Source organism: Procambarus clarkii, chromosome 1 (assembly GCF_040958095.1).
Source record: "Procambarus clarkii isolate CNS0578487 chromosome 1, FALCON_Pclarkii_2.0, whole genome shotgun sequence".
Lineage (NCBI taxonomy): Eukaryota > Metazoa > Arthropoda > Malacostraca > Decapoda > Cambaridae > Procambarus > Procambarus clarkii.
In genome coordinates, this window is record NC_091150.1 from 36,778,597 (window position 1) to 36,793,752 (window position 15,156).

At 46.8% G+C, this 15,156-nt stretch overlaps 1 protein-coding gene across 3 annotated transcripts in view; it reads left to right on the top strand.

Moving 5' to 3' along the window:
* The window catches only part of Sur (Sulfonylurea receptor), a 78,574-nt gene that overhangs the window by 35,539 nt on the left and 27,879 nt on the right, over positions 1-15,156 (top strand). For all 3 annotated transcript variants that reach the window (XM_069333918.1, XM_069333955.1, XM_069333991.1), the window contains exons 2-7: positions 703-2,395; positions 7,103-7,296; positions 10,299-10,365; positions 11,134-11,358; positions 13,302-13,563; positions 14,945-15,099. In XM_069333918.1, the coding sequence (XP_069190019.1) occupies positions 1,640-2,395; positions 7,103-7,296; positions 10,299-10,365; positions 11,134-11,358; positions 13,302-13,563; positions 14,945-15,099 (1,659 nt within the window). In that variant the 5' untranslated portion in view covers positions 703-1,639. The remainder of the gene's footprint in view (positions 1-702; positions 2,396-7,102; positions 7,297-10,298; positions 10,366-11,133; positions 11,359-13,301; positions 13,564-14,944; positions 15,100-15,156) is intronic.

Consider the following 15,156-nt stretch of genomic DNA (forward strand, 5'->3'; position numbering starts at 1 on the left):
AGGTTGACGCCTTACACTTCCTCAGAGGTTGACACCTTACACTTCCTCAGAGGTTGACACCTTACACTTCCTCAGAGGTTGACGCCTTACACTTCCTCAGAGACTGACACCTTACACTTCCTCAGAGACTGACACCTTACACTTCCTCAGAGACTGACACCTTACACTTCCTCAGAGGCTGACACCTTACACTTCCTCAGAGGCTGACACCTTACACTTCCTCAGAGGCTGACACCTTACACTTCCTCAGAGGCTGACAAATGACACTTTCGGTGAAGGGGAAAACAGGAGGTTCTCTTTGAGAGGTGTAAGTGTAGGGGTGATTGATGACCCATGTACTGAACCCGTCAGAGGGGAAGGGACAGAGAAAACAGGAAGGGAGGTGAGAACTAGGCTAGGTCGCAACACACACACACACACACACACACACACACACACACACACACACACACACACACACACAGTGAATCATGTTAAAACATATCTATGAGAAAATATTTTAGTTTTTGTCACAAAGACCGCGAGAACGGCTTCGATTAATACATATTATTATTATTATTATTATTATTATTATTATTATTATTAATAGTAGTTGTAGTAGTAGTTGTAGTTCCAGCAGTTGTAACAACATATAAGCCAATAATATTCTTAAACTGATCTCATAAATCTTTAAGGAGTTAACATTCTCATATCTCGTTTCAGGAGAAGCTGTGGCGTACGAGAGTGCAGAAAGTGTCTTACAAGCGCGGATAGTGGCATGCAAGTGCGAACAGTGTCATCCGAATGCAGACAGTATCATTCTAGTGCAAACAGTGTCATTTGAGTGCTGACAGTGCCATACGAGTGGAGACAGTGCCACACGAGTGCAAACGGTGTCATACAAGTTCGGACAGAGTGTGACGAGTAGAGGGCTGTCATTCCAGTACACGCAGTTCCCTTGTACAATGATATGACATTGTCTCCGCTCTCCGCGAGCGCGGATTTGGTCTGGGTTCGTATCCTGCTGGGGAAGGATTGACTAGGCGCCAATCCTTAACGGTACGCCTCTGTTCACCCAGCAGTGAATGAATACCTGGTTGTTAAACGATTCGGCTGGTCGTATTGCAGGGAAAAATTAGGATTAACGACCTGTCCGAACTGCTATGCGTGCTAGTGGCTGTACAAGAATGTACGAACTCTTGTATATATGTAAATAAACAGAAATAAATAATAGTGTCATGTAGAGGACTGTGTCTTATGAATGATAGTGACAGCACATCCCGTGACGCAGCAGCGGCTCCTACAGTGTCACCTTGGAGTTGCCTGACAGCCTTCAGACATGACAATAATCTGGAGGTAGAGACTACCAGAAAGCTCTACTGTCACTTAAAGTAAAAATGAACGAAGATATAGTAGCATTAGAAAATTAATTGAAACATTAAACGTTGTTTTGGAAAATCTTAAATTACAGAATCATGTAAGGAGCGATGGAAAAAAATAGTCAAAGTATTCGAACGGTTTTCAAGCAAGAGACAAAAAAAAAACATGAATACTAAAGTCGCCCCTTGACAGAATGTTGTCCCGTTTTCTACGACGCCTGGACCAACACTCTTGCTTGAGCCCAATGTTACAATGACGACGGCAAAGTGAATATATTTTCATGATGTATGTCACCGGATGGCCCGGGGTAGGCAGTTCGGGGTCACGGGTCAAGGTAGGGTCAGATGCCAATACCGGAGGTGACCTGTTGACCTCGGCGACGACGGAAATGGTGGTGAATCAGTTTCTGGCGTCCGTGGTTCGAGACCTGTCGCAGCCTCAGCCGTCCCGGACAGAGCAGGTTAACCTCACCGCGGTTAAGGTGAGATTAGCCGCTCTCACACCCACGCCGCCCATGCCCTTCCTCTCCCCGCACCTCCCAGACACCCCCGACCTGCTGGCTGTGGGCGTGTGTGGGGCGTGGGCGTGGGTTCTCATCCTGGTGCTGCTGTACCGCGGACTGTGTACGAGAGCCAAGCCCTACACCACGCCCAACCTGCTCCCCGCCCACGCCGCCCGCGTCCTCACCCTAGTGGTGCTGGTGCTGGTGCAGGTAGCCGCATGCGGGGAGGCTGCTGTGCGGTACTGGAGGTCGCCAGCGCCGCACCTACTGTTGATACCGGCCGCATGCGTCGGCCTACTCACCACCCTCCTCACCGCGGTCTTCTACCACGTCATCGAGACGTGGCATTCCCCAGCCTTCGTGGTTTTGACGGTGGGCGTGTGGGCGGGCGGGGTGGGCGTGGGGGTGGTGAGGGCGTGGCAGGTGGTGGGCGGGGAGGTGCCCCTCGAGCTGGTCTACCCCACACTCACCACCCTCGCTCTCTTGCTCTCTGCCATCCTCTTCCTCGTCGACCTCTGGACCCTCCTCACCTGGGTGAGTACACTGGCTAATACACCTGGCACCACATCTGACACTACACCTGTCATCAAACACCTGGTAAAACACCTGGCATTGCACCTGATCATTTTCTTAAAGATATTTTACATTCAACAAGAAAAATATATGTTACTGGATATGACACAAAGGATGAGGTCAATGATTGAATCTTCTCTATTTGTCTTGTTTTTCTTCGCTTGAGAAAGAAGTTGAAAAATTAACTCTCCAAAGTTCATTTCACAATTTTATCGAGGCCTTGACGCCAAGAGAGGTTTTTCGTTTACTCTTGTCAACATTATCAAAGGCAGAGTTCGAATTATTACAAGGTGATTGATTGATTGATGGAGATTTACGCCACCCAAGAGGTGGTACGGTCACGAATAGCCCGTAAGTGATAGATTTTTTTTGGAGTGAATGTGATCATTGGTCGTGAGAGGATATACTTCGTGCTGTGCTCACATTTAAATCGTCAGTCCTTACCATGTGGCTGCTATCGCGGGGAAGGATACTGCCTGACGGTATTAATGAGTGTCTCCAGCTGCTGGACACTTTTCATTACCAAAAGAGTGGCAGTGTTGATGACTTCAGGGTGGTTACTGCAAGACTCAGGAACTCTTAAAGCTCTTCTAAGGTCCTTTCTTGCTTCACATTCCTGGAGATAGTGAAGTACTGGCTCTTCTGTGATTGACCTGCAGAAGATGCATTCCCACTCTCTGGGTTCACTAATTTCCCAGTTGCATCTGTAACCTAGACGAAGTCTATATAACCGAACTGTTAATTCTCTGTGGATTCCTTTCAGGATATTTAGCCTGTCTAACTTAATGGCCTGAAGATACCAGGTTGCAGAGGGCCATCACAAGGTATTTTTGCTGCCGGATATATAGCCCAGGATGAGGTGAAAGTGAAACCCTTCACTTGTGGGCCAACAGGCAATTGGGACTTACCAATATCCTATGTTTCCATGATGGCTGGGGCGGTATATTCTATATTTCGTCTTGTTCTCGAAGATTGTAGAGTGTAATTTGGTGTTAGTTGGCTGTAGATAGATTGATTGCTTTGCTTCATGTATAATGCCTCGCCAATGTCTAGCCTGAAATTGTGGTTGTATTTGTCGATTATTTTGGTGTTGTTTGTCAGGACATCTCTGGTGATCTACTAATGTGAAGAGACTATACGTTCCTTGATAGTCTTGCTGTTTGTGCATTGTTAGGCGTCTTGAAAGATATGTTTGTTGTCTTGCCTATATATTAAGATTGTTGGGGCTGACAGTCCCCAAGTGGGCATGTGAAGGCACAGACGACATTGGTCTCTCTCAAGAGGTTTTGTCTGGGGCCAGGAGAGATTTTCATGACCAAGTTGGCGTCTTCTTGCTCTGTAGTACATTATTTTATAATCTGCTGGTTGATGTCCGTAGGGGGTCACACTACTATCAGTAATATATATCAGGACTATCTCTTGTCAGGACTAAAAACATTCTGACAGAAAAATTATGGCAGATATCAAAGGCAATGTATCAACCTGAAGATATTTTTCTAGTGGAGTATCACAGGGTTCACTTCTAGCACAAGAAATGTTCATTGTCTATATGAACGACCTAACAGAAGGAATTCAGAATGATATGATCATGTTTGCTGGTGATGCTAAGCTGATAAGTGATGATAAGAAATTCGGACGATAATCATGCCCATCAAGAACACGTGGCCAAAATAAGTGTATGGAACAACACTTGGCAGATGGAATTTAATGGGAATAATTACAACATTATGGAGCGTGGAATACCAGAAAATAAATCACACACGACCTACAAATTATTGAAAAAAGCTTTAAATAAATCTGATAAAGAAAGAGATTTATGTTGGTTCTGGATGGAAAGGTCTCCCCCGAGGACCTCATAAAGACCATCGTGCGAGGAGCATATTTTACACTTTCCGACCTTAGAATCGCTTTTAAATATGTGGATGGCGGAATATTAAAGAAATTGTTTACGACCTTCGTGAGAGTCGAATCATAAGATAGAACGAAAAGGCAATATAAAGGATTTGGGTGTACTCATGTCGGAAGATCTTACATTTAAAGAACACAATAAAGTAGCCGTCACAACTGCAAGAAAAATGACAGGTTGGATAACAAGAACCTTTCACATTAGAGATGCTATACCGATGATGATCCTTTTCAAGACGCTAGTGCTCTCTAGAGTGGAATACTGCTGCACAATGACAGCCCGTTTCAAAGCTGGAGAAATTGCTGACCTGGAGAGCGTGTAGAGATCCATTACTGCTAGAATCCACTCAGTAAAGCATCTAAACTATTGGGATCGACTAAAGAACCTAAATCTGTATTCTATTGAGCGCAGGCGGGAGAGATACATAATAATTTACACGTGGAAAATAGTAGAGGGGCTGGTCCCAAACTTGCACACAGAAATAACATCACATGAGACCAGAAGACATGGCAGGATGTGCTGAATACCCCCATTAAAAAGCAGAGGTGCAATAGGTACTCTGAGAGAGAACTCTATCAACATCAGAGGCCCGAGACTGTTCAACACGCTTCCACTACACATAAGAGGCATAACTGGCCAACCCCTCTCAGAGTTCAAGAGAGAACTTGACAAACACCTTCAAAGGATACCTGATCAACCAGGCTGTGACTCATACGTCAGGCTGCGAGCAGCCGCGTCCAACAGCCTGGTTGACCAGTCCAGCAACCAGGAGGCCTGGTCGACGACCGGGCCGCTAAGCCCCGGAAGCACTTCAAGGTAACCTCAAGGTGACCAAAGTTGGAATATGCAGCGGTTGTATCATGCCCTTATCTGAAGAAGCACATTAATAAACTGGAAATGGTTAATAGACATGCAACAAAATGTCTTTCGGAACTGAGAAGCAAGAGCTAAAATCAGAGGCTAGAGGGATTAAATATAACAAAACTAGGATAAAAAAAAAACCAGATGCGAGATGATCACAATGAACAAAATAGTAAAAGGAATCGACAAGACTGACAGAATAAATTTTGGAAACTGTAGCTTAAAGAACAAGAGGTCATAGGTTGAAAGTATGGAAACAAATCTGCTGAAAAAAACACTAGAGTTTTCTTTTGTCAACAGAGTGGTAGACGGCTGGAACAAGCTAAGTGAGAAGGTGGTAGAGGCCAATATTGTGAGTAGCTTCAAAGTGTTATACGATAAAGAGTACTGGGAAGACGGGGCACCACCAGCGTAGCTCTCAACCTGTAATTACACTCACTCACACACACACACACACACACACACACACACACACACACACACACACACACACACACACACACACACACACACACACCTCTGCCATGCTGCTTTATAATATCATATATACTTTGTTATTGTTCGTGTTCTGTGATCGATGTTCTTGTGTGTTATTTATTTTTATTTATATGTTTTCGTTGTCATTTGACCATGTCTCTTTTTGTGCTACTGTTTTAAGTATTTATTAAAACGTGTCGTATAATTTCCCCTTTGTGCTGTAAATTCATGCTCCATGTTATATTTCTGTTCAGTGGTTAAGCAGTGATCGTGCGAGCCAGGAAGATTGTAGTCGTTAGGTCGTTAACCTCTGGCAAATAGGTCTCGATAGACCGTGTGAACATGAAAATACATTAAATTGCAGAAATCCTATTGGCTCATACGAGGCAGCTCCTCTTAACCTATACAAGGCAGCTCCTATTGATATCCACCCAAACTCATTCAGATATATATATGTCTAACCTACTCTTGAAACAACCTATAAAGCTACATTCCTATTTCCAAACCAGGTGACCTTGTTTATCGGGTATTTAAGCTTAGTTAAATTTCTAGAGGTTAGACAGACAGACAGACAGACAGACAGACAGACAGACAGACAGACAGACAGACAGACAGAGAGTGAAGCAGCAGCGTCACAGAGCCCCAAGCCTCGTCCTGGAGTTAAGAGGAAGGAAACGCCACTCATCTTACGCCATTCAGATCGTCTGTAATGGTCTGTGATCTCTCTGGTAATCTGGGAGTTTCTGATTGTCGCTGTCTATGTGCAGTTACTTTCCAATCTGTGACGGTCTTTGGTGGCGTTGGACAATGTTTGAAATCTCTGGTGATCTTATAGCGGTCTGTAAACGTCTTCGGTGATGATTGGGAGGTTTTTAGAATTTCTAGTCGTCTGTGGCGGTATAAATGGTGGTTCTTAACGGTCTTAAATAGTCTGTGGCTGTTTGTGGTCTATGGCGGTCTGCCCTAAGTTGGTGATCTATATATAAGTGCACTTATTATCTGTGGTGGATTTTGGCGGTCTGTAGCAATTTGGAGTAATCTGAGATGGATGTGTGTGTGTGTGTGTGTCTGTGGTAGCTGTATTGGATATCTTGTGGAGTTCTTGATGGTCTGTGGGTGCCTTATCTGCTGAAACCGATGGTGGTGTAAGGTCTACTGTGGCGTCCTTGGTATAGTCTGTTGTGGTGTGTGTGGTTGAGTGTCGAAGGCTGTGGTGGTGTGTGGTTGAGTGTGGTAGTCCGTAGTAATATTTCCTGGTCTTTGTTAGATTGTTGCTGTCTGTGATTGGTTGTCGTGGTTTGTGGTAGATTCTGGTAGTCTGTGGTAGACTGTGGTAGACTGTGGTGGTCTGTGATAGATTGTGGTAGTCTCCTTCTTCCCGTCATCTACCGTCTTCCTTACAACCACTGACTTGCTGCCCACAGACGTACCGGCAGCGCCACTGTGAGGTGCTGGAGATCACTCCTGGGGCGGAGGAGGTGGGCGTGGGGGCAGGAGGCGTGGGCGTGACCTACCGTCACCCGCTGGTGGGCGTGCCGTCCCGCGCCACCTTCGTCTGGTTCCTCGATGTTCTTAGACTCGGCTGGCAGCGCCCTCTCGAATTCTCAGACTTCGGCAAGTAAGTTTTTCATCAAAGTACAACTTTTTTTCACAAATTCTTATTTATTTATTGTTAATATATTTATTATGTTGATTTTGTGAGTATTAGAGTAGAATAAATTTTAAGACCTATCTACCCTTTCCCAACCTAACCAAGCCCACCCAACCGAGCCTAACACGGCCTAATCTAAGCTAATACAACGTAACCAAACGAGATATTCGGTTTTGACAGAAAACAAGCATTCTCGAGCCTTTTTGTGTGTGATTTGAGCATATCCCGGTAAATATACTAGGGGGGGTGATAGTATACTGGGAGTCACGGGAGAAGACTGGAGAGGCAGGAGCACTGCCTCTCCAGTCATAACACTGACTGTGTTATGTAATTTTAAGCTAGACGTGAGTGTGCTATGGAGCGTAGGTGTGCTGGATCATCACCCTAGGATATGAGGCATTGCTGTGCTAGGCGGAGGAGGAGGGATGTGCTAGGAAAATAGGTGTAGTAATGTGTGCGATATGCTAGTAGCATAAGAAGTGTGGGTGTGGCAATAGCATGGGAGTGCTAAGGAGCATGGGTGTGCTAGTAGAATGTGTAGATGCCACCGTAGCGTGCGGAGACACCTGGTGATGTTCCTGATTTTCGTCGTGGACTCCCTGCACAGGCGGTGTTGACCTCTGCTCCCTGACAGTTGCCGGTCGCCAGTTGTAGACACAGTCATGGGGTCCACTGCTCCGGTGCTCCGCCGGTGTAACGCAGGCGGGAGCAGGTTCAAGTTCAAGGCTCCCCACGCCAGCACGAGTGCGGCCGGTTTCATCGTGCTGCAGGCGAAGCTCGCAGTCGCGGCGGTGATTGCGAGCTTCGCAGTCACCGCCGCGGTTAACTGCAGATGTTAACTAGTGGCCCGGCCTCGTGGTTGGAAACAACTAAGCGTTCAATGGTTGTTTACGCCAGTTAGGAAATCGAGTGATAGACATGAGGTTTGTGGCGGTTCGCGACGCTCGCTCTAAGATGTCTGAGGAAACGAGCGTGTGTGACTGGGCAGTAGGGCAAGTTGTTGTTGTTGTTATAGATTCAGCTACTCGGAACAAGTTCCAAGTAGCACGGGCTATGGTGAGCCCGTAGTGGACTTACCTGGCACAGGAGCGGTGCCGTAGGGCAAGGTCCTGAGTTTTTTTTATTCACGTTGGGAGACTTTTTCCGTGTGCGGCGTCTGGGGAAGGTCCGGGGGTGGAAACACCTGTATAGGAAAGCCTGGCGCAGCCGCAGCACCCGGGACCTTGGTGCCGGGTGCTGCGTGAGCAACGGGACGTCGGCGACGCCTACAGTTACTTGAACACTGACGTGCTGGACGGGGTTCAAGTGGCCCGGGGAGAGTTTGCTGTAGTCTCCGACGAGGAACCGGTGCATGGTTCGGTCAGCCTGGGTACTGGACTAGGTGATTTGTCTGCCGATGCAACAGGGGTCAGGCCCCGAGTACTCCGTTGTGGTGGCGGTGTTCGCTGCGGACGCCCCCGACGACCACAGTGTTGAGCGCAGAAGGAACAGGAGCGATGAAGTGTCTCCTGTTGAAAAATACATTCGCGAGGCAGAGACGGAGGTCGACGCAGCGTAGACGGAGTTGAGGTGTAGTCTTGTGTTGAGGCGCTGCTGGGTGTGCTGGTGGCCCCGGGTCCTGCTGTGGTGCCTGTGTTACTACTCTGCCAGGTTGGCCCTGTGTCTCCTGGCTGTGGCCTCCGGGTGGTGGAGTGTGGTGGCCAGGCAGCAGCAGCAGCGTGGTGCTGTGATGGTAAGGTGATGTAGGTGGGGTTTATGTTGCTGCGTTGCTCGCGTGTATCGCTTCAGTGTTGCACAGTGTTGCGTACTGTTGCACCGTACTGTTGTTCTGTCTTTCCTGAGGATGTACACGGTTCGAGACTCCTAGAGCCCGGGTGAATGGAATATAGTCATCCATGGCCTTGCGTCAAGGTAAAACTGCATCAGTTATCAATTGTGATTTTACTTTTCAAGAGCACGTATAATATCCAGCTTTATATCCTCTACTCTCTCTCAATTCCCCCATCTTTCCGGAGCTGTAAACTGTCAACAGAACTATTCGCACACCCTCCGTCACTGTGATGGAGTGCAAAAGATATATTTATGAATAATGGTATTTTTGAGTTCCGTATAAAAATCTGTTTGTTTAGATCTGAAACTTATATTTATGAGCTGCACAAAACGTCGACCAGACTGTGCGACACAGTGGTTGCCAAGATCAGGTCGGGTTACCATTACCTGTGGCAGGTGGCTACAGGTGACGGATCTCCCAATCCTGAGCACTCCAGGTGCAAACTCTGTGAGCAGGAACTGCGGCATGATCTCCTATACTACACCACTCAATGCCAGGAAATTATACCCCCCTCAGACCCGCCAATATGAGGTACCAGGAGCTCCGAATCACTTTATTAACTCTTGAATTCTTGATGATATCCTCACATTGCCAGAGCAGACTGCGCATCACGTGACCCTGTACGACTAACCATCCTGTGAGATGCGGGATTTTAATTTTGTTTTTTCGACACTGTGTAACCATTCATGTAGTCTAGAGTAAATGCAGATGTAGCTATATATGTGAAAAAAAAACCGAGTAGATGGGACCTAGTTACCACCTAGAAATAGGGAGGAGTGGGTAGGTGGGGTCGTAGGTGGAGTGGTGAAAAGGCTGCAGCAGTCAATGTCGTTTTTACTGTTGGGTTAAGGGAGAGGAACGGTAATGGGTGAGTGGGGAGCACATGCTCTGCGTGTGTGTGTGTGTGTGTGTGTGTGTGTGTGTGTGTGTGTGTGTGTGTGTGTGTGTGTGTGTGTGTGTGTGTGTGTGTGTGTGTGCGCGCAAGGTGCCGTAGTGTGCTTTCGTGCACATGTGTGGGTTTGTGTGCCTGTGCCCTTGACTCTGTATCGCCTGTGCATGTGTAAGCTACAGGAATGTGTAACATGGATGATGTGTTTATTTAGAAGTGGTCATCATTACCTGTCGTCTCTGACCCCAGGCTGCCCAGGGAGGAGGAATCCCGCTTCCAGTACGAGAGATTCTTCAAGCATTACCTTCAGACCCAGGTGAGTCTACCTGGTTGTACCTGTGTACCTGGCTGTACCTGTGTACCTGGCTGTACCTGGCTATACCTGTCTGTACCTGTGTACAGAGTGAACCTTCCAATGATATTCGCGTGCGTGGTCTCAGATCATTGTAGTCTTTCTTTTCCCATGGGTGTGTGGAAGGGGATTTGAGTGGGGAGCAGTTGGAAGGCCAGGTAGCCATTTAACCTGTGTCCAACAACTTGCATTGATCGGTACAGCGACGACCTTGACTCTTGCAGGGTCGGTGCTCGATCTCCGATAGTCTAAGTGGTTGGGCACCGTTCCTTCACTCCCTCTTCATATCCCACCTTCTTGTCCTCATATTCAAGCTTCTTGTCCTCATATCCCAGCTTCTTGTCCTCATATCCCAGCTTCTTGTCCTCATATCCCAGCTTCTTGTCCTCATATCCCAGCTTCTTGTCCTCATATCCCAGCTTCTTGTCCTCATATCCCAGCTTCTTGTCCTCATATCCCAGCTTCTTGTCCTCATATCCAAGCTCCTTGTCCTCATATCCCAGCTCCTTGTCCTCATATCCCAGCTCCTTGTCCTCATATCCCAGCTTCCTGTTCTCACATGTTTTGTACATGCTGTATAAACATACTAGTTAGCGCGGTCTCTCTCTCTCTCATAATTACCATACCTTTGAAACACCCTTTTTTTGCATGATGACACGCGTTGCAGAGTTGCAAGGCGAAAATCATCATCCTCCTCCTCCTCCTCCCTTCTCCCATTTCCTCCCGCCGCAGATGAGCTGCAGCAACCCAGACGAGGTCGGCTGGGACGTGAGGTCCCCGCCGCTGTGGAGGGTCTTGACACACACGTACTGGCGCCAGATGGCGGCGGGAGGCGCCTTCAAGCTCCTTGGCGACGCCGTCAACGTGGTGGGGCCGCTGGCCATCGCCCTGATCGTCTCCTACGTCAGCCAGGTGCAGGACGGGACTCTTCAGCGGCACGGCGTCCTCGTCAGGCAGGTGAGGGGGGAAGGTACCCAGTCAGTCCATCCACGCCTGTGTATACTAGTCCACCCAGTGCTGGTTGGACGTATATAAGTGCTGGTTGGACGTATATAAGTGCTGGTTGGATGTATATAAGTGCTGGTTGGATGTATATAAGTGCTGGTTAGACGTACACATATGCTGGTTGGACGTATATAAGTGCTGGTCAGACGTACACACGTGCTGATCAGACGAACACACGTGCTGGTCGGACGTACACACGTGCTGGTTGGACGTACACGCGTTTACTCAACTGACAAATGTAACCTTTCCTAGGCCTAGTATAACCCATATATGCACTAAATGTAGCCTAAGATGGCTTATTTTAGGCCTAGGATTGTTTATTCTGGCCTAGGGCAGGTTAGGTTAGGGAGTGCACAGTTACTCTTTCCCTTTTTTCCCCTTGTTTGGGGGCCCCCTGTCGTTTGGAGTGTACCACTAATTAGGCAGTGATGTGGTGGAGGCTGACTCCATATACAGCTTCAAGTGTAGATATGATAGAGCCCGGTAGGCTCAGGAACCTGTACACCTGTTGATTGACAGTTGAGAGGCGGGACCAAAGAGTCAGAGCTCAACCCCCGCAAATACAACTAGGTGAGTACAACACGACCGATTAGTTCTTTGGAGACGCGTTGGGAGACACTAAGAACGATGGGGATGTAAACTGCCTTGTGCTGGTTCCGGGGATCAATGTTCCCGCGGCCTGGTCTCTGAACAGCCCTCCTGGTTGGTGGTTTGGTCATCCAGACTACGTGCATAGGTGATATACTAAACATAATAGATACCCTTAAAAAGATTCATAGAAAACACCGACCTTATCTAACCTTGTTAGTATCTTAAGATAAGCATCTTATAGCTTCGTAATTACAATTATTACTTAACCTATACCTATTATAGGTTAGGTAATAATTGTAATTACGAAGCAATAAGATGCTTATCTTAAGATACTAACAAGGTTAGGTAAGGTCGGTGTTTTCTATGAATCTTTTTAAGGGTATCTATTATGTTAAGTATGTCACCTATGCACATATTTAATAAGTCAATATTGACTTATTAAATTTGCGAGAACGGGTTGGACTGTTATAGACCCCGCTGCTGGAGTCTGAAAGTAGGCATCCAAGCGAGCCATGGGAACTATAGGGAATAGCTTTATCAGTGTCAAGTCATTGAACCAGTGGAGTGAACCAGTGGAAAGAAGCAGTGGAGTGAACCAGTGGAGTGAACCAGTGGAGTGAACCAGTGGAGTGAACCAGTGGAATGAACCAGTGGAGTGGACCGGTGGAGTGGACCGGTGGAGTGGACCTGTTGAGTGGACCGGTGGAGTGGACCTGTGGAGTGGACCGGTGGAGTGAAGGAAGACGCCTGCATGGGTTTTCAGTAGAATATAACGGATTCTAAGAGTTTAAGGGGGAAAAACCTCAAGTCTCCTAAAAGCTGAGAGGCGGGACCCAGCAGCTGATGCTTTACTCCTGCAGGCACAGGCAGATGGGTACAGGTAGTGAAGCATATCCATGGCTGGCTATGAATCTGTCCACTATAGAAATCACCTCTGTATCTATGAATCAACCCTGTCCATAAATCAGTCCTAATTAGGTGTCGGGAAATCAACCCTGTCTAGAAATCAACGTTAACTCTCTAGAAACCCGCTATAACATTCTTTGAGTCAGCCTTGTCTAAAGAGCAGCGTTAAGCTCTGTAGAAATCAACCCATTTATCTAGAAACTAAAATACTCTTTGATATTAAATCACTGTGAAAATCATATTATCCAAACATCGGTAAGAGTATTATAAATTATCCATTCACTATCAGAGTCAAGAAGAACCCCTCAACTTCCCCTTGAGCTGCGCCTCTTACAGGTGTAACTCTTAAACCGCATTTAATTATCTATATATGTATGTTTGTGTATTCTGTTCCCCAGCTGTACTACGTCGGGTGGAGCGAGGCGGTGAGGAACGGGTGGGTGGTGGCTACGGCGGCGCTGGTGGCGGCCCTCGCCCAGTCAACCTTCAGCCAGGCTTCGACCCACCTGGTCGCCATGGAGGGCATCCACGTGAAGGCCGCCCTGCAGGCCATGGTCTACCGCAAGGCACTCCGCCTGGCCTGCAGTGGCCCCGCCGCCGACCCCAAGCCTCCGGACCATGCCACGCAGGAGACGGCGAGTCACAACGGGGACTCTAAGAGTGAGTACTGGCGTCGGTGTTATGCAACCTGTCCCAAGAAAACAAAACAAAGAACGTCGTTTTTTTCGCTCGTATGCGTTACTCAAGGCCAAAAATTGTCGTGCTAGGAAATGGCAACGGCTGGCGAAAGTGACGTACTGTCCCGTTTTCTGTCTTGGGTTCTCTGGTAGGTTAGGAGAGGATATTTTAAATTGACCGTTTTCTTGACGTTGGGAAACCCTAGGAGGACGGGCTGGTTATGTGGGGGGGAGTGCGTGAGGGGTGTTTTGAGAGGGGGTACGTGGGGGGAGTACCTGCACACCGCCCCCCCCCCCCCCCCATCCAGTGGGCAGTGGTGGATAGGTTACTATCACTCAGTTACTACCTACAGTTAGCAAACTGGGATATTTGGCCAAGACTTCTCGCAACAGATCATTTTAAATGAAATATTTACACATCTCTGGAACATTTGTTATAGATTTGTCTCTGAACTCACGTATCTTTTCGCACTCCATCACATAGTAACGGAGGGTGTGCGAATAATTTTGTTGACAGTTTACATTTGGTCAGGTCTACATCAGCAGATAATGAATATTCTCAGAGATATTTGTAACCCAGTCTAAGCCGAGCAGTAGTAACATCTAGAAGTCTGCTGATTTTATTAGATGTGTGGCTCCTTTTGCATGATAGTATGATGATAGATGGAATTACTGGTGTCGATTTCACTTTACCTCAGATCTACAAGATTTTTGTTGAAGTTCTCGGTGTATCTGAAATCTGAAATCAATAAGCAATCTGAAGCTCTCAGATTGCTTATTGACAATCCAAGGTTATAGTCAATTTCTCCTTTAAAAGCAGATGCTTTGGTTAACTCATCAGCTCTATCATGCATTCGGAGGCTAACATAAGATAGAGGCCACATGAAATGGACTCTGTTACCATCATTAATAATTTTGTTGTATTTGTGTCTAGCATCAGACACGATCATGTTAGTTTTGTCTTATAGAGTTGAGACCAATTAAGGATGATCAAGAGTCACTTACAATTAATGTATCAAGTTCGAAGACTTGTACACATTTCATCCTTTTGCTGAGTATAAATATACTTGCATTTACTGAATATAAATATACTTGCTTTTGCTGAGTAGAAATATTCTTGCTGTGTATATAATTTAGTTGCTCTACAAAATATCAAAGAAAAGAAATGTTCTTGTTTTTCAAAGAAAATGTATTTCAGGGTCAACTAACGTAGTTAATCCCTTTTCCCGAAACCAAATTTTAAAATATCACGTTGGTAAACTGAATACATGACGTAAATTAGTGGCATTAAAAATACGTGAGGTACACATAAAATATCGCCATTTATGAAGTAAGGAATGTTGTTCTGTGTTTTTCTGCGGTAGAGATACCAGGTGGAGGTGGCGATCAGAGAGGCGGAAGTCCCCCTCGAGGAGGAGCGGTGGACGCCGGAGCCGTCATCAACTTGAGCTCTGAGGACGCTGACAATGTCATGACCTTCTTCATGCACTGTCACTACATCTGGGCCATTCCCCTCAAGGTACGGTGCTGCTCTGCCTAACGTTTAGCTCTATGTGCTGCGCATTTCTTAGCAGCG